General features: G+C 42.4%; 2 protein-coding genes and 1 long non-coding RNA gene across 6 annotated transcripts in view; 2 read left to right on the forward strand and 1 right to left on the reverse strand.

Moving 5' to 3' along the window:
- The window catches only part of UMODL1 (uromodulin like 1), a 74,059-nt gene that overhangs the window by 8,016 nt on the left and 45,108 nt on the right, over nt 1-20,935 (forward strand). Inside the window, exon 1 of one of the 3 annotated variants that reach the window (XM_081004418.1) lies at nt 19,619-19,638. The exons of 1 other annotated variant lie outside the window; for it this stretch is intronic. The gene's annotated coding sequence lies outside the window, so the exon portion shown is untranslated. Of the gene's footprint in view, nt 1-19,618; nt 19,639-20,046; nt 20,064-20,935 lie in introns of those variants that run through there. One more of the 3 variants, XM_081004419.1, reaches the window with a different exon arrangement.
- On the reverse strand, nt 5,069-19,414 carry ZBTB21 (zinc finger and BTB domain containing 21). 2 transcript variants are annotated; one of them, XM_081004423.1, is made up of 4 exons: nt 19,344-19,414; nt 18,533-18,595; nt 15,438-15,554; nt 5,069-12,730 (listed from the first exon to the last, which is right to left on the reverse strand). In XM_081004423.1, the coding sequence occupies exon 4, from the start codon at nt 12,715-12,717 to the stop codon at nt 9,559-9,561; it is 3,159 nt and encodes a 1,052-aa protein (XP_080860549.1). In that variant the 5' UTR covers nt 12,718-12,730; nt 15,438-15,554; nt 18,533-18,595; nt 19,344-19,414; the 3' UTR covers nt 5,069-9,558. The 2 variants fall into 2 exon arrangements, with proteins under 2 accessions (XP_080860549.1, XP_080860548.1); XM_081004422.1 differs by lacking the exon at nt 19,344-19,414 and adding an exon at nt 18,979-19,296.
- LOC308476715 lies at nt 14,121-15,449 on the forward strand. The gene is made up of 2 exons (XR_013986067.1): nt 14,121-14,293; nt 14,611-15,449. It is a non-coding gene; the product is annotated as an uncharacterized lncRNA (long non-coding RNA).

Consider the following 20,935-nt stretch of genomic DNA (forward strand, 5'->3'; position numbering starts at 1 on the left):
ATCCCTCCCCGCCTCCCCGCGCGCCTCAAGGCATCGGGCTCCTCCGGGTCGCCGCCGCCGCCGGCCCACGCGGAGCAAGAAGAAGAATCCCTCTCCGGAGGGGCGAGAGCGAGCAGCCCCGGCGACGGAAGGGCTCGCGAAGGACATTCGCCTCCCTCAGCGAGAGAGAAGTCGCCCGAGCCAGGAGGCAGCAGCGAGCGGGACGCCAGGAGGAGGAGGAGGAGGAGGAGCCCGCGTCACAGGGCAGGACCTGCCCCGCCGAGCCTTCAAGCAGCGCCACACGCGCGCAGCTACCGCAGCCGCCGGCCGGGAAGAGGACGAGGAGAAGCCTTCCGAAGCGCCGCCGACAAAGCGCGCTCCGCGGCCCCGGGAAGCGGAGGAGCCAGCAGCCGCATCCTGCCCTCGCTCTGCTCCTCTCCGGGCAGCCCTGCGGGACCCCGTGCGCGGCTCCTCAGGGCCCGGCAGCTGTCCCGCCTCCGGGCGCTGAGGGAATTGTCGTCCGGCTCTCAGCTAAGCTGCCCCGCCGCCGGCGAGGAGGAGAAGGGGAGGGAGGAAATCCCCTCCCCTCTCACGCGGACCGGGCAGCAGCAGCAGCGGCGGCTCCTTATCCCTCGGCGGCCCTTCCCAGCCGGCACCTCACAGCCCTTAAAGGCGCAGCAGCGGGCTGCAGTCGCGCCCACCTTTGCTCCGGCCAAGCCTGCGGAAGTGGCCGTCCAGCGGCCTGGACAATGGGAAACCATCTCCGATGTCAGGTCCGATTTCAGCCTGCGCGCGAGGCCTTGCGGCGCATCTCTGGGGCTCACGAGCCCTTTGCTGTCAAGGTTTCGAGGCAGGCCCAAATCGTATTGTTTTAGGGCATATTTTTGGGTAAGACCCTTAAAAATATTACTTGAATAATGCCCCAAAACCCCCACAAAGTGTTACTGAAGTTCACAGATAAATTGATTGGCCTTATTTAAAGATGGTGAGCCAAGACCCCACACAGGTATAACTGCTAAGCAAAAGGCATTTCCCTAAAAATTGGTCAGCTGTGTGTCTGAATATTCGCACATGGACCATGTGGGTTAATGTTTGGGTCACCTCTTTGACTGACAGTTGAAGCAAGTGGTTTGACACTGAATAACAATGTACCACAAGACCAAAAACAGAAATATTACAGCTTTGACAAAATATAGACCTAAAAAATAAAAATTGATAGGGCATTTTTCCATGGCAGCTCCTCAAAAGGTGGCCAGGTTTTGGGAAAGGCTAAAGGGAGCCACCTTGGCTTGGAAAAGTTTGGCAATAACAAAAAAGCTGACTGACAAACTGAAGGAAGCTAAAGGTCAGACTGTTATATAAATGTATGGTCTGGTGTGATTTTGGCACCTATAATAACAAGAAAACAGCAGAAAAGCATGGACACTGTATGCTTACCTATATAAGTGATAGATTGTAACTTCTAAGTATTTGTATATTGTTTTATGCTTACTGTTTGGGTTCCTGAGATTATGTAAAAAACACACATTTTTTTCTCACCGTGCATCCTCTGTGCGAAAAATGCTTTCTGAAAGTACTCTGTGCATTCTCCAGTCAACTCCATGCAGCATGTTTACACATTAGGAAAAGTTGTACATCAGCACCTCCCCCCCCCCCCCCGTTATGGGTCTGTAGTACAACAGTACCTGCTAAGATATCAAACGTAAAGGGGCATGTGTGACATATGGTTAGAAGGTAGGTTTAAAATAACAAAAAATACTTGAGTTAAGCTTACACTAAACCCAGAACATCCCTGGAAGGATCTCACATGCCTGTAGCAGATCATTTCATCGGGTTTCTGGTTGTCCAACTAAAGCAGTGAAGTTTGAGCTCTGGAGCCACAATTATTTGCCAAAAATCTCAAAAGCTAATTTTCTTCTCCTGAAAGCAGCCATAGGAGAACAGAGGGAGGGGATGAAGTGCCCTGGCTCTCTGACACCCCAGTATGGAGCCCAGGGTGCCCATCTAAGCTGCTGCTTAGCTTAACAGTAAAACAATTGCTTGGATTTTTAAGTGCTAAGGAAAAAATGCCGTTTAATTCCACTGCACAGCTGGATTTTAATGAGATCTCAGCATCAGTTGCCTGGGCTGCCAGCTTCCATTATAAACATGGGGGCCAAGAGTGGGGAAGGAGACTATGCTGGCCTAGCTATTGATCCCAAGAATCAGAGTGCGCCTTTAAGCAACTACACAGGCAGGGTAACAGGGAAAACTACTGCAAGGGGAAGGAGGGCAGGTGGCCCTGGAAGAACTCCTGCATACAACTGTGACTCTTCTTAAATTTATTAAATTTGTGTACCACTCTTCATCCAAAGATCTCAGGGTGGTTCATAGCATGAAAATACAAAATTTATGTATCCCAATGCTGCAACACATTAAACTAGTGATAAGTTCCTCTGATATCGCAGGGTCTTACTGTCAACTAATGAGAACTGGAGCACTGGCAGCCTATTTCATATTAGACTCCCATGAGACAGAATCACTTGAAAGAACATGTTTATTTTACTCCAAATTTTCTTAATAAAGATTTAGGTAAAGAAAACATACAGTAGAAAAGTAATACAAAGCAGCAACATTACATTAAAAGAAGGGATTCTGAAAACAGGATTTCTCAGTCCTAAAAAAGTTAATTGGATTGCTACTTAAAATTCAGCACAGATGTATTAAACCAGTATAATGCCTACAATATATAAATAATTATAAAAACAGACCTTTTTAATAAAATTTGTATATATCTTTAGTTTGAGATCAGAAGCAATGTCAATAGAAGTTAAGTTACAGTCCTTTCTGCATATTGGTGATGGCTACTCCAGTTGCCCTTTTAAAGAAGCCCCAGAGTAGATAGGAATACTATCAAGAAAATTAGGCCTTTTTGTTAATTTTCTTTTGAAACTTCCCTCAAGCCATTTAGATTTGACCTCTGGCTGTAGGAAGGGGATAAAATAAATTAGCAACCAGTTAACATACAGCTGAAAGGTAACTGGTGGTATGTATAACCAACAAAGTGCTATGAAATGCAAAACTAAATTAAAATGTAAAATACAAAAACAAGAACTTGGTGCAGTCCACACAATCAGGTTCAATAGCTATAAAAAGAATTAGCAACATTCATATGTAGGCATTTAATTGTTTACCATATAAGTGCCAATGCTGCAATTAGAAGCAGATTTAGTTTTATTGACAACAGTGGCCCTTTAAAAATAAATGATATCACCCTAGGAGGCCTATAATTTAGATAGTTTCTTCATGATATAAAGTGGTAAAAACGGTTAAGGACCTCATGGAGTGCTCATCTTGATAGTGTTCCTTCACAGGTCAAGTTAAGCCATACAAAAATCTTTGAGATAAGAATACAGGCAACTGTTAACTTACATGGGGGTTAAGTTCCAGGAATAACACATAAAGCCAAAAATCACATATAGTCAAAACACATTGAGTGCAATGGCGAGTGGAATTGCCAAAGCCCCCCCCACCTGATGACCCCTTTTTATTTGTTTTTATTTGCCAAGAGTGTAAAGTTGAATGCGCACAAGTTAAATGCACGTAAGCTGCGAGTTACCTGTATATGACACTACAGCCCAGACTATTACAGTAAGGTTCAGCTCTATACAAGGTTTCAGTACTGATGAACTAGTTACCACTGTAGGAAAAAGAAATGTACGTTTATTTTACCCTAATACTCAGGCAAGAAAATGTAAACAATGTTACAGAGGACTATAGGCACATACCAGCTGCTAATGACAATGGGTTAGGGTTGAAGAAGATATAAAAACACACTTCCAGAGAAACATGGTAAAGTTATTGTTACCTATGACGATATACGCCTTCCTATGGCGCTGATAAACAGGTTTGAAAGGTTTGTAATTTTAGAAACCTGAAAGATCTCCTGAATCAAATATAACTGTGGAAGAACCACTTTCAGCTCTTAAAAAACAATCTTTTGTGTCTCTAACCCAGGCATAGGCCCTCCAGATGTTTTTGGGACTACAACTCCCATGATCCCTAGCTAACAGGACCAGTGGTCAGGGATGATGGGAGTTGTAGTCCCAAAACAGCTGGAGGGCTGAGTTTGCCTATGCCTGCTCTAGCCCTCGAGTCAGGATTCAGACATGGTGCTAAAGATACAGAAAAACTGTCTGAAACAATTTCATTGAAGTTGTGGTCTAAATCAATACATGGAATTAGTTTGGAATCAAAGTTGTTGGGTTCAGAGTTTTGACCATGTTGCTAAATGCAATTTATTTGGATTTCCCACTTCTGAATCCAGGAATTACTACAATAATTTGGAAATCTGTGTAATGCGAGAGAGATAAATATTTGCTTTGGAGCAGCCCTGATCTGACCTGGGTTTGAACCAACTCTGATCTGGGCTCCTACCAATCCAGGTCTGTACACAGCGTTTAATTAGGTTTAAAAACCCTGATTAAGCATGGTCTTCAGGTTGGGGGGCGGGAGAAAATAACACATGCAGGTTGCCTGCACATCTGCCCCTGCCCTTGCTGCTAGAATGCCGCCCTTGACACACCCAGATCATTCCAGGTGGACCTGACCTGACCTGGGGCTGCCTCCATCCAATCCAGCTGCATCCCAGTTCAACTTGAATTTGGTTTGGGATCTAGCAAGATCATGTGCACTGCCCTAGTAAATAAAAGGTAAAGGGACCCCTGACCATTAGGTCCAGTCGTTACCGACTGGGGTTGCGGCGCTCATCTCGCTTTACTGGCCAAGGGAGCTTCCGGGTCATGTGGCCAGCATGACTAAGCCGCTTCTGGCAAACCAGAGCAGCGCACGGAAATCCCCGTCGTGGGGATTCAAACCGCCGACCTTCTGATCGGCAAGTCCTAGGCTCTGTGGTTTAACCCGCAGCACCACCCGCGTCCCCCTTAGTAAATATAGGAGAGTAAATCAAGTATCCCAATATATAATCACAAGGGTGACACCCAGATGCAACTCTCTGAAAGTATCCCATTGACCTAAGTGTGGCTATTCTAAGTGAGCCATCAATAGTTGCTTGGGGGGGAGGGAATAATTTAAGGATCCATTTATTAGAAAAAAATTGTTTTCATAACACTTCCTTTCCATACAGAAAAATCCAACAAAGGTAGATGGGAAAGTAATGCTACATTTCCTTAGTATGTTTAAATAGCTAAAGTATTTTAGAGAAATACTTCCATGAAGTTTTTCCACAGTTATTACCATTTGGATATTTTTATTTGTAGATAGAATTCAGCAAAGCACTTGCTTAAAACCAAAAACACCTTTTCAAATATTGGTGCTTTCAGAATTAAATGTCCATTTCCAGATGTTGATTAAGCTTTTCTGGAGGAATACTCTTATTACACAAGTCTGAAATTACTTTAATTTCAAGGGCTACTTCTGAACATGTTGACATTAAATTCTCATTCAAGTGACTATTTGGAAGAGGGCTGAATTTTGTCCATTTTAGCAACAGACCTAAATAAGTATTGTAAAATATGTATTTAAAATCTGCAAATTTTTCTCATGTTAATACCTCAAATCCCTCAGTTTGAGAGACTGTGAACTTTATTTGATAAAAATATATACTCAGACAAAAGGCCAAAGCCTTTTCTTGTGTAGAATGAGACTATTTTAGTATTTCATTACAGCACTGCAGAATTAAACATGATAAATAACGAATCAATAGTTTTCATTTTATTTTTATTATGGTCAAACTAAATATATTCCTTGAAGATTTAAGGTATATAATAAGCAACATATTCCATAATTTATAACTTTTAAAACATATATTAATCTTTAAGCAGAAGTATATTTATTCCATGTCCAGCAAAATAAACACTCTTACAGCTCTTTAAAGTATTGGATTAAAAACCTAGAGGGAAAATCTTTGTCTATAAACGTACCCAAAAAAGTATTCTGAGAGGCAGGGTTGTTTTTTAATCAGTTAATAAACAAGAACTGATGTGAAAAAGGTAACAAAAACAGACCTAACATTAGAAACTAACAAAAATCCTTAGTATTATTTTTTAAGAAAAAGCCCCATTTCTTAAAAAGCATATTGTAGTCTTTAAAATCCTAGTTATTTAGGTTTTATTACCTTACTAGAACCCAAATAGTAATATAGCAGAACTCCTGTTGAAGTTTCTGCTTGAGGATTACGTTAGTGAAGCACCATTAGATAGGCATAGTACCGGTACTTCCCTTTTCTAGATGCTTGAGGATTCAGTTAACAAAGCACTGCTATGAAGGCATATTTCCCTTTTCTAGGACTGAGGTGGGGGGACCTGGTTTTGGCAGGGCTTGTAAGAAGAAATTCAATAGGTGAAGCTATTCCCAGTATGGAGTCAAAGCTGGGGGAAATGTCTGCCCCATAGTTGCTTAAAGGCACAGGAGCCCTGCTAGAATAAAATACTGGTATCTAGAAAGGATGATATTGACTCCAATCCATTGAAATTAATGCAAATTCTATAACTAACATCAGTGAAGTTCTGATGAATGTAATTGACCGCATAGTGTTTTGTGTATAAAACCAATGGACAAACTGTAGGTAGGTTGAGTTGCACTTTCCGTTCCCGTCTACATATGAGTAGTCATGACCATCATTAGGCAGATACACATATGGAGACATGCAACGTGTAAGCTAAAGGAGAAAAGATGCAACTAGCATAGATTTCTCTTGTCACAGCAGTTGGAAAAGGTTCTACTGCTATTTCTGCAGAAGGTATTTATGTGCTACACACAGATATGGGTAAGGAATGCTGGAATGTGTGAGAAAAGCCCTGAGCGAACTGCCCTAAATACCTTTTAAGTATGGAATAAGCAAAGTTTTGATACAAATATTTGCTTATAGCACAAAGAGAAAAGGTCTCGCTAGTAATAGGCCTCGCTTCCACTTTTAGAATTCTGTTACACTGCACAGAATCACAGAATTGCAGAGCTGAAAGGGACCCAGATAATCATCTCGTCCAACCCCCAGCAGAGAAGGAACCTTTTACCCAACATGGGGCCAGAACCCACCACTCTGAAATTAAGTATCATGCTTTCATCACTTGATGTTCTTATTCTACTTGAAAGCTATGCAAAATCTTAAAGTTTAGGAAAGAAAGATCCAAGTTTTGTATGCCTCACACCCTGTTGGATCTTAAAATGGAACCATGGAAGATCCACACAGGTAATGAGCTATTTTATTTGCATTTCTGAAGAGCAGTTTCCCATGCTTCATCAGAAGCTGCTTTTAATATATAGCTGGGCTTCAAAAGCAGCTTCTAATACACTATTCTTCAGAAAACAAGTAAAAAAAAAAAAACAACCCAACCATATTTCACATTAATGGCATTAAATAGATCAAAATTGCTTCTTAATGGGACTAATTTCCAAATATGTAGTAAGTCTTAGGAAATGTGCTATGTTGTTGTTCTTTCTGGACTGCCATGGAAGTTGATTCTATTGATATCAACAGAATTCCTTAAAAATAAATTCATTTAAAATTGGGGTGCCAGTTATTACTCCCACTCCACACGAACTCAAGAACCAACTTCTCACTCCTTTTAATGAATCTCATAATTACTCGGAGCTGAACACCAAAGTTTACTGTCTTTTCCCATAATCCAAAAGCTAAGTAATTCAACTACAGCATTCATACCTTAGATCAAGTTTAAAATGCAACTAGCAATTCATTAATTTTAAATGTCGATTCCTGAGTAGGAAACAAAACCGTAAGAGCTTCCTGGCAGATATCTGTATTAATGATGCTACTCTGTCATTTGGGAGCAAGGGCCCTGCTACAACTCAGTGACCCAATTCCTGTAGTCTTTTCCAACTGCGTGAGTACCAAAGTGCACACAGAACTTGCCTACCCAATGGTTTCTCCCTTTATTTCAACAGGTGAAGTCAATGAATGAGAACCCTAATGTGTACAAGAATTTGTGCATATTATCTAAGCACACATGGATCTTTGGAAAAGGTATATGGCTACCGCTGTCCTATAAATAGGTGTGTGTGTAAATTCCACTGGATGAAGTGGAATTTACATGCTCTTAACACAGTAAGTATGACTGCATGTCACCATCTACTGCATGATTAGACCCACAAAAATCAACGAGTCATATCAAACGCTGTGTGACAGAATTCCGCTTGCACAATAAAACTTTACTATCCCCCTGTTACTCCCCCAAAATCTACTCTGGAGGGTCCCCCAAGCCTCTGGAGCAGATTTTGAGGGGTCTGCAGGTGAATGGGGGACATTATATTACACAAGTGGAAGTCTGCTGTACAAGTGGAACAACAGCATTGAATACAACCCATAGGCCTTAAGCATGCCTAAGTGAGTATTGGATTGTACTTCATATGCTTTAAACAATCTTTTTTTTATTTAAGTACAAAACAAAAAGATACTCAAAGTATGATACAGGGTAAGAGAAACATTCTGCTCGTTATTTGTGAAATACATTTGTGGTACTGCATTTTCCTTTCCAAACTATTTATATTTAATAGAGGTTCTGTGTTTTTATTTTATTCACTTATACATATGTAAATATTTACATCTGAACTCCCCCCCCAAAAAACTTTCTTGTATTCTCAGCAGAGCTCACCACCAAAAAAACTGCATTTGCTTCTCCTTTTCAGAACTAGCATAGTCATACATTCCACTGTAATAAAACACATCCACACCAATACAAATCAGAAGAAACAAAGCACAACTTAATTTTTGACATCCACTCAATGCTGTTTTGTATTTAAAACAGTAATATAGTTTGCATTAGGATATCAGTTGGCAGTTGCTTAGCACATTGTCTAGTTACCAAAATATCTATAGAATATCGGCCTCTGAGGCCCAAATAAAGCATCTTCATTTTGATACTCTTCCTTCAAAAATGCTTTAAAATGGCTGGAAGCAGGCTGGCTGCTACTTTATATATAAAAATCCAAATATTCACATATTGCTAACATTTAATTGTATCGTATCTTGCACAATATCCATACAGAAAATTCCAGTAACCAAAAAACTCCATGTTAATCAGTTTTCAATAAGGGTCAAGTTAACTCAAACGAGGTTTTATTTGTTATTGCTAACGTTCAATAAGATCAAGGTCAACACAGCAAAATTCTCAATTTCTTCCCTTAACATCAAATGAATGAGTAATATTTCTATGGCGCCCATGAGAGAATTAATCTCTGTGAAAACACAATAGACATTTTTCAGGATTTGCATTATTCTAAACTCTTTTAACTTGCTGTTGCCTTTTTATATAAATCCATATATACCAGGATCATAGGAAGAACATGTAACCAGATTTAAATGAATGCAATTATTCATTAAGTAGGAGATCCTAGACCACAATGCCTTAAAATGTGAGCAATTTACTAACAATAAATTGAGTTTACCTTAATCTCCACATCCAAAGCTGCACCACAAATGTCAAATTTAATTGCTGAGGGTTCTTGTCCCTTTATATATATATATATATAAAAACTTCATTTCAAATGCTGTAACTTCAGAAACATCAGGGAAATTAAATCTTAAAAATCCCTTGTAGGCATTCTTTATGCCTTCTTCTTCTTTTAATTGTGTGTCTGTTCGTGACTCCAAAGACTAAATGCAGTTTTGAATGTCCTATGGCAGAGTTTGCACATATACTGTCTTTTGAAAGTGATCGCTGAAAGTGGTGGAGCGTGGTAAAAGAGTGTGTCCGATTCCTGAGGGACAAATAATTTCTCAGTAACTGAAGGAGTTTCTGACAACCCCGTAGGGCTATCGGGTTCCAAAGGTTGTATTTTGGGAAGGGGTGGGGGAGGAGGCAAAGGTGGGGGCGACGGAGAATTAGCTGGTGCGTAAATCTCAGGTTCTTTTCGCACAGGCTCCTCTGTAGCTTGTGCCATGTGGGACTGGAAGTGACTCCACAGGCGGAAATTGGTGCGGAAGGCTTTGTTGCATACATGGCAAATGAAGGGCTTCACCGAACACAAAAGCTCCTGGTGGCGCTCTAGCTGCTTGTGTACCGTAAAGATTTTCCCACATTTCTCACAAGGCCACAAGCCAGTGTCTTTATTGGAGACGGTTTCCTTGTGTTCCTGGTTGCCTTCAGAGACCTCCTCTTCTAAATCATCTGCAGGCTCTTCTTTGATTTGGATTTTAAACTGTTTGGAGACACTCAGATCTTCGGGGAGGCATGAGGAATCTTCCGAGTCAAAATTAATCTGCTCGGAGGAGTCGCTGAACACGCTGTCTTCTTTGGCTGCAACGAAGCTGTTTGTCTTGTTCGGCTCCAGCTGAGAATGCAGCCTGGAAGTGCCGCTCACTTCGCCGTTGTGTTCCACAACCGGCAGAGACAGGTTCTCTGTCGGAGCCATGGTATTTTGATTGTGAACCTCAACCTGGTGACGCCAAATACTGAAAGAGGATTTGAAAGTGCGCATACATTCTAGGCAGGTGAGCTTCTTGTATTCGCATGCCATTTCGTGGTCATGCTTCAGGTTTAGAGAAGAAAAACGGAGGCTGCAGTATGGGCAGACAGTTGCATTCCGGCAGAGCCGCTCATGATTCCCCTGTTCAATAAGAGAGGGAAGGTTAGCATGACAAAGGCGGCACTGGTAAACTTTTTTGTTTTCTACTGGGCTTTCGACGCGAGGTTCCTCTTTGGGCTTAAGTGGCTTATTTCCTCCAACTGCTTTTTCCCCTGGATGCATTTTTATATGCTGCTTGAACTGTGAGAGGAAGCGATATGCCTTCCCACAGTAGGTACATATATAGGCTCCTCTGGTTCTCGACCTCAGGTTTCTTTTGATGACTTGCTGTGCTTGTGAACCAGCCTGTCCCTGAAAACCTTGCTTGCCACGCCTTAGCTTGACGATCAGGGCCTTTTTAATCTCTCGCTCCCTCACTATATCAATTAATTTCCTTTGGAACTTTTCATCCAAGATAGCGTGGGAACTGGAAGCAGGTGAAGGGTTCTTCACAATTCCATGCTGGGTCTGGCAATGCGTCCAAACTTTGAAGTTTGTATGAAATCTCTTATCACAAATATCACAAGAATAGGGTTTTTCAGGGTTGTGGTACATATTGACATGACGATGAAGGCCTGCCGTTGACCTGAATATCTTAAGGCAATGTTTGCACTTAAACTTTTTGTTAGGTTTTGTTTCTTCCAGCTCACTATATTCATCTTTGCTAATGTCAGAATCAGGGAAATCAGCATCACGGGGTGTAGGATTTGAGTTTTCCTCAAAATTGTCCTCAGACCCAGGGGAAGCATGTTCATCCACTTTGATTTTTTTGAGTGGTAGCCTTCTGTCTGCTTGAAACCTCCTTTTAGCTGGGAGTCTACTGAGATCCTTATGATCATCTTCTGTTTTAAAAGCATTAATCTTATTGGAAGATGATGAAGCATCCCCAACAGTAATTCTTATTATTTCAGAAGGCTCTGAAAGTGGACTGCTAGGTTCTGTTTTAATCCGTATTTCTCTAAGAGGTGAAGAGACCTCCCTGTCTCCAGACTGGGAGGCACTAAAAGACCTAAGGCGATGGGGGTACATTACATGTGTCTTGCCATCAGGAACTGCCTCTCCTGAAGACTCTTTCACAGATGGCTTTTGTGACATTACATTTAACATTCTCCCTTGTGCGTTGTTCACCACTGAAGGTCCTTGAGAAAACTTGAAGTCGACAGAAGGCGAATAAACAGGAACTTGACTATCCATGGACAATGACCTTCGAAGAAGACTTTTTACAAGCGGCCCACTCCTGTCAATACTTTGGTTCGCAGGACCAGATACCTTAGATGGGATCACTAATCCTAACTTTGAATAGTATAGCAAATTCCTGTCTTCCCCTGGGCCAGCTCCTTTTCCTGTCTCTCTCAACAAAAATGTGGATTCAGATGAGCTACGTAATGATAAGACTGGTGGACAAGGTCTCTTCAAAGGTACTTCTGCTGCCTTTCCTCTTAGGAACTGATCACTTCCTCCTGCTTCATCTGCTCCCACTTCTTCCTCTACAGATGTTTTCTGTGACAATACTGCATTCCTTTTAGTTCTGCTTTGATCATCTGCTGTAGCCGAAGAATGTTCGTGGGACTTGGAGTATCTTAAAGAACTGTCTTTCAGCCATCTCCTTTCATTTTGCGATAAGCTATGTAGAAACTCAGTTGGCTGTGTAGATTGTGGCCGCTTAGGTTTGACAGCAACTGAGGACGAGGACTTAGAATTATGGCTTACATCATGTGAGGTTTGACCAACATTTCTTCCCTGTGCTTCATTTTTGCTCTGACAAACTATGACACTTCTCTTCTGGGAACTGCTTTCATCATCCTCTTGGAAAAATATTTTCTTAATAGGACATGCAGGCAATGGAATTTGAGGACTTTTGGAAACAATGTTAGTAAGAAAGGAAATCCCAAGACTGTAGCCCACTTCTTGCACACCAGCAAGGCTGCTTTTCTCAACAAACAAGGATGATGAGTAAATGTAGTTTAATACATTGTCAAAAGTATCTGGTTCGCAAAAGTCAAGCTGAAACACTGACTGAGACTCATTTTCTTTTTTAGTGAACAGAGACTGAAAATATTCACTGCTGGCAGCCAGAACATTTTTATGAGCTCGAAATTTTTGGTCTCCCACTATAAGAACAACATCACAAAGTTGCCCTTTTAGTCGTTCCTCATTTAAAGCACTTAGGAGAGAAATAGCATGTGCTGGATTTATATAATGCAAGAGTCCCTCCATGATTTAGGTATACCTGCAAGACAAGAAAAAATAAAACCAATAGCGTTTAGGTACATTTACAAGAAACAAAAAAAGAAAGAAAGGAAAAAAGAAAGAAAGGAAAAAAGAAAGAAAGAAAGCTGTAAAAGTACAGGATTCTTCTCCAGTAAAAGGCTGAAAAGTCAATATATAAATAGTAGTCTGTTTTCCTTTGGAGACAGAGGGAAGATGATATGCCTAATACACCATGGGAGTTAAAACAGCAATACATTGAATAGAATCATAGAATCATAGAATCAGAGTTGGAAGAGACCACAAGGGCCATCGAGTCCAACCCCCTGCCAAGCAGGAAACACCATCAGAGCACTCCTGACATATGGTTGTCAAGCCTCTGCTTAAAGACCTCCAAAGAAGGAGACTCCACCACACTCCTTGGCAGCAAATTCCACTGTTGAACAGCTCTTACTGTCAGGAAGTTCTTCCTAATGTTTAGGTGGAATCTCCTTTCTTGTAGTTTGGATCCATTGCTCCGTGTCCGCTTCTCTGGAGCAGCAGAAAACAACCTTTCTCCCTCCTCTATGTGACATCCTTTTATATATTTGAACATGGCTATCATATCACCCCTTAACCTCCTCTTCTCCAGGCTAAACATGCCCAGCTCCCTTAGCCGTTCCTCATAAGGCATCGTTTCCAGGCCTTTGACCATATTGGTTGCCCTCCTCTGGACACGTTCCAGTTTGTCAGTGTCCTTCTTGAACTGTGGTGCCCAGATACATCGGCCCTGATTCAACTAACCTGGTGTGTTAACAAAAGCCATCACAACGGCTCCCTTTAGTGCTGTGTGGACATTTCTCTTCCTAAATCCACGCTGGAAAGCCAGGTAAACCCCCAGAACAACATGAGGAAGGAGGGGGGTGGGATTTTCCGTCTTGCAGCAATGAACGCTTGCACACACAAAATGAACAGAAGAGCGCAAGTTGAATTCCTCCCACAGTAAGCCACAACAACAGGCCTAGCCTAGTGCACAGTAATTGGTTTCATATATTTGCTGCCATTTTAAACTGTTTTTTATATAGTTGTTTTTATATATGCAATTGCTTAAACTGTTTTATATATGTTTTATTGTACTGCAAATCACTCCAAGATGCCTTATCAGTGGCAATTCATAAATGCAAACAACAACAACCAGATATGATTCTAGGCATATGGAAGCTAACTTATGTTTAAAAAAGGCACCCCAATGTAGTGATTACTACATACAGTAGCTAGCAGAGTTCAAAAAATGTGTTTAGGTATTTTCTCCTGTTCTGTAACAAAAAATAACCCAATATATGAAAGCAAACTGCATGCAAATACTTAAAAGTCAGATTCTGGGGGGGAAACCCCCATGAATTTCTAAACAAATATTCAGGGCACAGTGGATTGTGCTGTATAGTTTCAATCCCACTGTACACATGTGCAGGCTGGCTTGGATCAATACTAAATTAGTCTGTTCAAATTGTAATCAATGTGACTTAAATCCCATTGCTTTCAATGGTAATCAAGCGCAACTAACCTAGTCTGGCTCAAGCCCAATGTTTGGGAAACTGAGCCTTTTGTATCTTACATGTATAGCTTAAGGCAAGTATTGTTCCATCCTTTTTTCATTTTACCGACAGCCTCATGAAACAACTGTCATAAGGATTACATGAACAACTCTTCTAAAAAAGCTGTAAAATATATATATATATATATATATATATATATATATATATATATGTTGCAGCCCAAGCAAGAAAACCCAAGAGGATTCTTCTTAAAAAAGAGAGAGAGAGAAAGGTTACTGTTCCGTAAGATAGTGGACTGATAAGTTAAGTCTCACTGAATTCAGAGGGAACTTTCCTTCAGATAAACATGTATAGGATTGTGTGTTAGAGCGAGGTTGACTCAAGTGCACAAGGCTGTGTCAAGAGAAGGAGGGTTGAACACCTATATGTATCATGAGTTATGCAGCAGAAAAGAAGTGAAGAAAACTTTAGGAACAGTTCTTATTTATATAATTCAGCAGTGGAAACCTGTGGCCAATGGCTGTAAATGATTAGAGATGTAGCCTAGCAACACAAACTGCAGGTTCCCTCTGCTTAGCTATAGTTTAGCCTTGCATCCAAAATAGGCTAGCTTTTCTTCAGCTAATTTTACTATTATCCTCCAATGCTATGTCCTTTGGGAAAGCATCTCAGGGGCCATAGAGTGTTTCAGACCTCCCACTCCAAGGGTGGAGAGAGAGATTTGACCCCAGAGGGGAAGGTCCAACCTTGGGTAGCACCCGCTTGACATGAAAACCTCCATGGCTCTTGCCTCATTAACAATGGACTTCCAACATGAGAAGAGTCACAAAAGGGCCATGCTGGGGCATGGAACTAAAAGACCCATAGCATCCCCAGCCCTTGGACACACTACTCCCCAAACCAGGGAAAACATATGCCAGCCCTGGAGCTCACCTAAGTGATTTCCCTCCCAGTGGAAACAGTGGGAAGGAAACAGTTCCAAAATGGAGAGTGAAGGAAGGAGGGAATGCCCAGAAAAGACAGAAGAACAGAAACTGTTCCTTCCCCTTCACTTCTAACTTGCAAGGTGTGTCTAGCAGGACTCCCATTCCAGCAGTGTCCCCCTGTCCCACCAACAGGTATGCTCTCTAAACACAATGAAATTTCTCAAAAAGTATCATCTTAAAACAAATGTAATTTAAAAATAAAACATACCATATGACCTTCCTTCTCTCTTCTTGAATTTAGAATATGCTCAAAAACAACAGAAAGATTCAGGATTCCATTTCTTCCTTAATTTGCAGTTACTTTCAGGTCTGCATCTCAGATGATCTGGGGGAGATAAAACAGCTTGCTTGAAAAAAAATTAATCAGTGTGTGAAAGTTTCACATTATCAGGTGCTTTGCTCCTCCTCCATTACTGCGTTGCACAGGGGAAGAAACAAGCCCAAGCCAAAGCCTGTCATGTCACAATGTGCGAACACATGGGCCTGTGGTTTGTTTCCTTCAAATGTCCACAAGTAGCCAGCCATGAACAAACTTTTGCTCCCACTCATTCTGCCCATGTTCTTATACTACAAGTCAGATTTTGGCTTTGTTTTCTTTCCCCCTGCTTAGCAGTGTCAGGAGCGAGAGGAGGCGCCTGAGCAAGGTGTGCCCCATAGTTCTACCTCAGACTTATCAAGCACTTGCCCAGGTGTACAGAGGTACTGGAAAAAAGATGATCACTGTAGCACTTGCTGTATCTTTTTACCACCACTTCTGTACAGCACAGGGCCATCCATTTGTTTTGTTTTGTTTTAAAAAAACATTTTTAAAGTGGTCAACAACAGCCCAAGTGGGTCTCCTGGAGCTGGTGAGGCCCAGAATTTAGTTGACCATGCTGGGTACTGAAGCAAGACCTGTTTACCAATGTTGCTGTTCAGCCTACAGTATGTGACATCCCGCATAAACACCTGCACTGGTTTCTTGTCCATTTGCGTAAAAACACCTCACCCTCACCTTTGCTATCTCCACTACTGTATCTTGATATATCACTACCCGTGGCCTTCATTCCACCCTGCCAGCTATTTAAAGGTTTCCTGCTCACTTAAACAACTGTGCTCTTTCCCCCTTCCACTCCTTATGTCAACACCTTCATACAGAACACCTTCATGATGTAACTTCTCCCTTCCTTCAAAGGTTCCTTAAAACCCTCTTCCGTCAATATTTTTGGAGTACCACTTTAGTTCTCATCTCCTACTAAGCCTAAAGCACATGTAATTAAGCCCAACGCATACAACTGAACACTTTGCGAGGAAAAACCCACCCCAGCCGCACTTCACATCTCTCAACTGCTTTCCCCAGCTTAGTTCACTCCAAGTATTAGAGAAGAGCATGGAGAAAGCAGCCTGCATTACTCAAGCACAAGAGAGGCAAAGTTAGGGGGGAGGGGATTTGTCTTGTCATCAATCTTCATTTTGGCTATTCACAACCCTGTCTTTGACACAGGCAGGACTTCAGAGGGAAACACTTGGTGTCCCTCACTTGGAGGTGTATTATAGCCACATTAGGTGATGTCTGACTCTGATGCCCAAGGATGCCTTCTGCCTCACATTGGGAGCACAGGATGGTCACTCTGAGTAGGGGATTCTCTATCCTGTGGTGTGGCCAAGAAATTCACACCAAGGGCTTCTTCTTCATGACTGCCTTCCCAGTGAAATGGCAAAGCATGCTGGGAAAGGAACAACTGTACTTCACCAGCACTTTTGTTTCACTAGGATTTTGGATTGTTTTAACTTTGTGGCCTTGTGTGACTGAAGTGGGAAGGGGGCAGAGCAGAAGTGGTCCATTTTTATTAACACATGCTTCTTCCCCTGTACTTGGCCCATTGTCATAAAAACTTCAGTGAATGCCCTCATTGCCTTGAAGTGTGATGGCTGAGCATAAGCAGCAGGGCCTTTTCAGTTGTGGCACCTACATATAAAGCAACTTTATCCAGGAAACCCTGCCCATCTCATTTACTTGAATTTCATCATCTTGTTCATACCATTTTAGGCAGGATATTGGCTGAAATTGATGGCTTTGTTATTTTCTTATCTGTTTCTGCAATGAGCAGAAACCCTGTATTCCTCAGACTCTTTTGTGTTACTTTGTGTGTTATGGGGTTGTTTTATTTGTATACACAATCAGTTTTCACTTAGATGACTAGATACCATTGTATCATATTGGGACATACATTTGCTAGATGTATCACAAAACTCATGTTCCACATGAAGACATTCTGGCGCATCTGCTTGGGCCTACTGAAATTAAATCTAAACAGAATGCTTTATTTGTATGGGCTGGTTGTAGTTATTCAAAAGATGGCTAGGCAGCACATAGGACATGGCCAGATGCACTTTATTTTTGTGTATCCCAGGGCTGGCACCTTGTGATGAAAACAGTTCTGGGACTGAAGTAGCAGATTCTATAGCTGACCTAGCTGGATCTCAAGTTAGTTCTTGTTGGTCTGTGTGGCTGGATTTGGCATCAGTATGGTTGAGTTGATTTCAGCAGGCAATGGTATTTGATAGCACCACACTGTATTTCTTTATCACATTTATAGCCTAACTTTAAACGACAAAAGTCCCCTCCCCCTGCCCCAAGATATATATACACCATAAAATCTTCTCCTCTTTGGTACCTGAAATCTGAAGTGAGACTAATTGATTTTGAAGCAACTGTAACTCTCCTAGCTCTTGCCAGAATTTACATTGCAAAAAACGAGAAGATCAAAGCATGTGTTCAGTTAAAAGTCTGGTTGGAAAATAAATGACAAGTAATAACATGCATTAAAATGCACATCTAAGAAGAGAAGACATAGATCAACATGAGAATAAGTCCACAGAGCACTGGACTTTTTCATGTCAATGGAATGAGAAAACTGAAGATAATATTTACCCTTATAACTCAATCACAGTGATTTGATCATTAAACAGCTCTTTCATTTGGAGACTCTCCATTTTAGATGTTCTGGTTTATTTTATCTCTTTTTCGATTCTACTCACCATTTTTAAAGAATTTATCTCCACATATTCTTCCACTCTCTGTCAGCTATCCATTAATAACTTATCAATAATCTTAATAGATTATTTATCTGTACATATATGCCTTTGTGCTATGATTTCTCATTTCTCTCTCCTTTTACTTTTTGACTATAAAGCAATGATGAGATAATGCTATTTTATCTGAATCAATCACATGACAATAAAGCACATTTCTGATTTAAAAAATAACAATAAAAAATCATCACCATATTACAGTAAGGCTTCAATTCCATACTAACTTACCTGGGAGTAAGCCCATTTGAAGTCTATGGGGCATACTTTAGAGTTGACATGCATAAGATTGTACTGTAAAATACAAAAATCGGGGAGTTAACAAAGCAGCAGTAACCTAGACCAACAAGGACAAACCTAAATTCATAGTTTCTTAGGTACCAGTGTAAGTTCAAGCCCATAACTATTTTCATTAAGAGGGGTCAGCAAGTGATAAAACAAAAGCAAAATCACATCTGGCTATTATGACCAAAGCGCTCCCCAGAATCCTCCTGCATAGCTAGAGCCAACCCACGTGTATGTTGGTTTGGGAGAAAGTATGTCACAGGGTGCACATTCTATTTGTGCTTGAACCTCCATCTCCAAATGCTAGCATCTCAAGAAGTGTAAAGCACTTATGAGAGGGCACATTAGCACCCTTTTCCTTCTGCAGAGAGCAATTCCCCCCTACTCCTTACCCAGAATGACATCATAAGGCTCAACAGCCCACCACACCCATTTTCCTGCGCACGCTCACAGAGCCCTCTTTCACCCCACCCACAGGGACTACCCCGAGCATAGCGGGTGTGCGGTCAACTGTGTCCGTATGGGCAACGCACAGGCGCAGTGAAAAGAAGTAACCATGCACCGAGAGCTGGCAACTGACATGCGTATTAGACACCCAGAGGAATACAAGGGCATGCGTATTCCGTACCATGAGCGAGGCTGCTGGGATCAACGCATGCGCCGCAAAGGGGTGGGAACCCGTTTTGTAACCTGCGCAGGCGCAAATGCGAGCTCAGGGACCGCAGCCCTTACACGGTGGAGGGGGGGAAAAACATACCTCAGAGTTACGTCAGGAAAAGACGCCTTTGTGCATGGGGAAACCCACGCCTTTGTGCAGGGTGGGGGGAGACCCGCCTTGAGCAGGCAGGAACTGGGGCCCGCTACTCACCTTCTCCGCCGCTGGACAGGCTCCCCCCTTCCTCCCCCCCACTCTCCGGCCGCCTCCTTTTACGATTCACCCGCGCGCGCTGCCGCCACCGCCGTGATTCCATCCATCTTGAATTTGACGTCATCCCACACCAGGGATGAGGTCATCGCAGTGAACGCTCGTCACGTGCGCAACATTCCGATTGGTCAGCGCCAGGCGGGGACGGCTGAGGGGGGGGGCGGCGGCAGGAGAGCATAAATTGCCCGAAATGGCGGTGGAGCGTGTTTGTGTTTAATGGGGTGTCATAGCAATTGCGGGCGATGTTTCTCCTCCCCACAGCCAGCCAGCGCTCCCTGCCTTGGCCGCCTAAGCCAAGTAGGGGAGCGGGCGGCGCTGGTCGTTGCTAAGGGCGGCGGGAACTCAGCAGGTCTCTGAGGAGGGAGGAGGAGGAGGAGGAGGCCTGAGGGACATGAAGCCGACCCAAGGCGTCCCCCCTTTTTTTAAAGAATGAGGAAGGGAGTCTTTCCTCTGTGGATTCCCCTTAATAAGCACTTCCCGCGGCAGGATACGCCACGCGCGCGCGCGCTCCTCTGCCAAATAAAAACTCCCGGGTGGAAACTTGCTGCCTGTGTGAGTTCTGAAGAAAGAAGGAAGGAAGGAAGGGGTGGGGAATAAATATATTTCCAGCAGTCTTTGTTTTCTTAATAAAATGCCGCTTGTGCCTCGGGAAGCGCCAATAATAAGTGGCATCTCTTTTCGTCCTCCTGGAGTCACTTCATAGTGCGAGCTGGGTCTTCAAAGTAGCCGGCGCCCTGCTGAGCGCGTTTCAGTCTTGCAGCCCTGCTGCCGATCAAGGCGAGGTTCCCCTTCCCATCCGCAAATGCAGAGGGAAAGGAGGCTCTGATTCAGCGCCAAGTTAATGTTCAGGGAATTTACACAGGCGAGGCCTTTCCGTGCCTCGTATCTAATGCGAATCACCAGCCTGCTGAGCAGCTGGATTGCGCCTTTGAATTTTATTTGTTTATTGAAAAAAGCACATACAAGAAGTGAAAATAACTGGCACAGGACAAGCGCAAACATGCTTTTAGCATGCGTGAGGAAGAATTCATGTTGCTTTCCCATGATTTGTGAGAACTGCAAAATGACAATGCAACTTAGTTGAGTTGTGGTTTTCGGTTTCTGTAGCTGTCCTTGTTACCAGGGAATCTTGATTCGGTGCATTCTCTGTATTAAGTTTTATTTTATTCATTAAGTTTGTATAAGTTATATTCATTAAGTTTGTCATCCAAAGTAACTTACAACCAAACAAATAGACAGTAAACCCCACATAGATACAGTAAGCCTGCAACCCCAGGAAAGGTATAGCGTCGTAGGTAGAGCATTAGACTCTTAATCTGAAGGTTGGGCAAAAGATTCCTGCATTGCAGGGGATTGACTAGATGACCCTCATGGTCCCTTCCAGGTCTACAATTCTATGATAACTTAGGTGCGGGTTATGTTCT

The sequence above is a fragment of the Podarcis pityusensis genome (genome assembly GCF_964106645.2).
Source record: "Podarcis pityusensis genome assembly, chromosome: 4".
NCBI lineage: Eukaryota > Metazoa > Chordata > Lepidosauria > Squamata > Lacertidae > Podarcis > Podarcis pityusensis.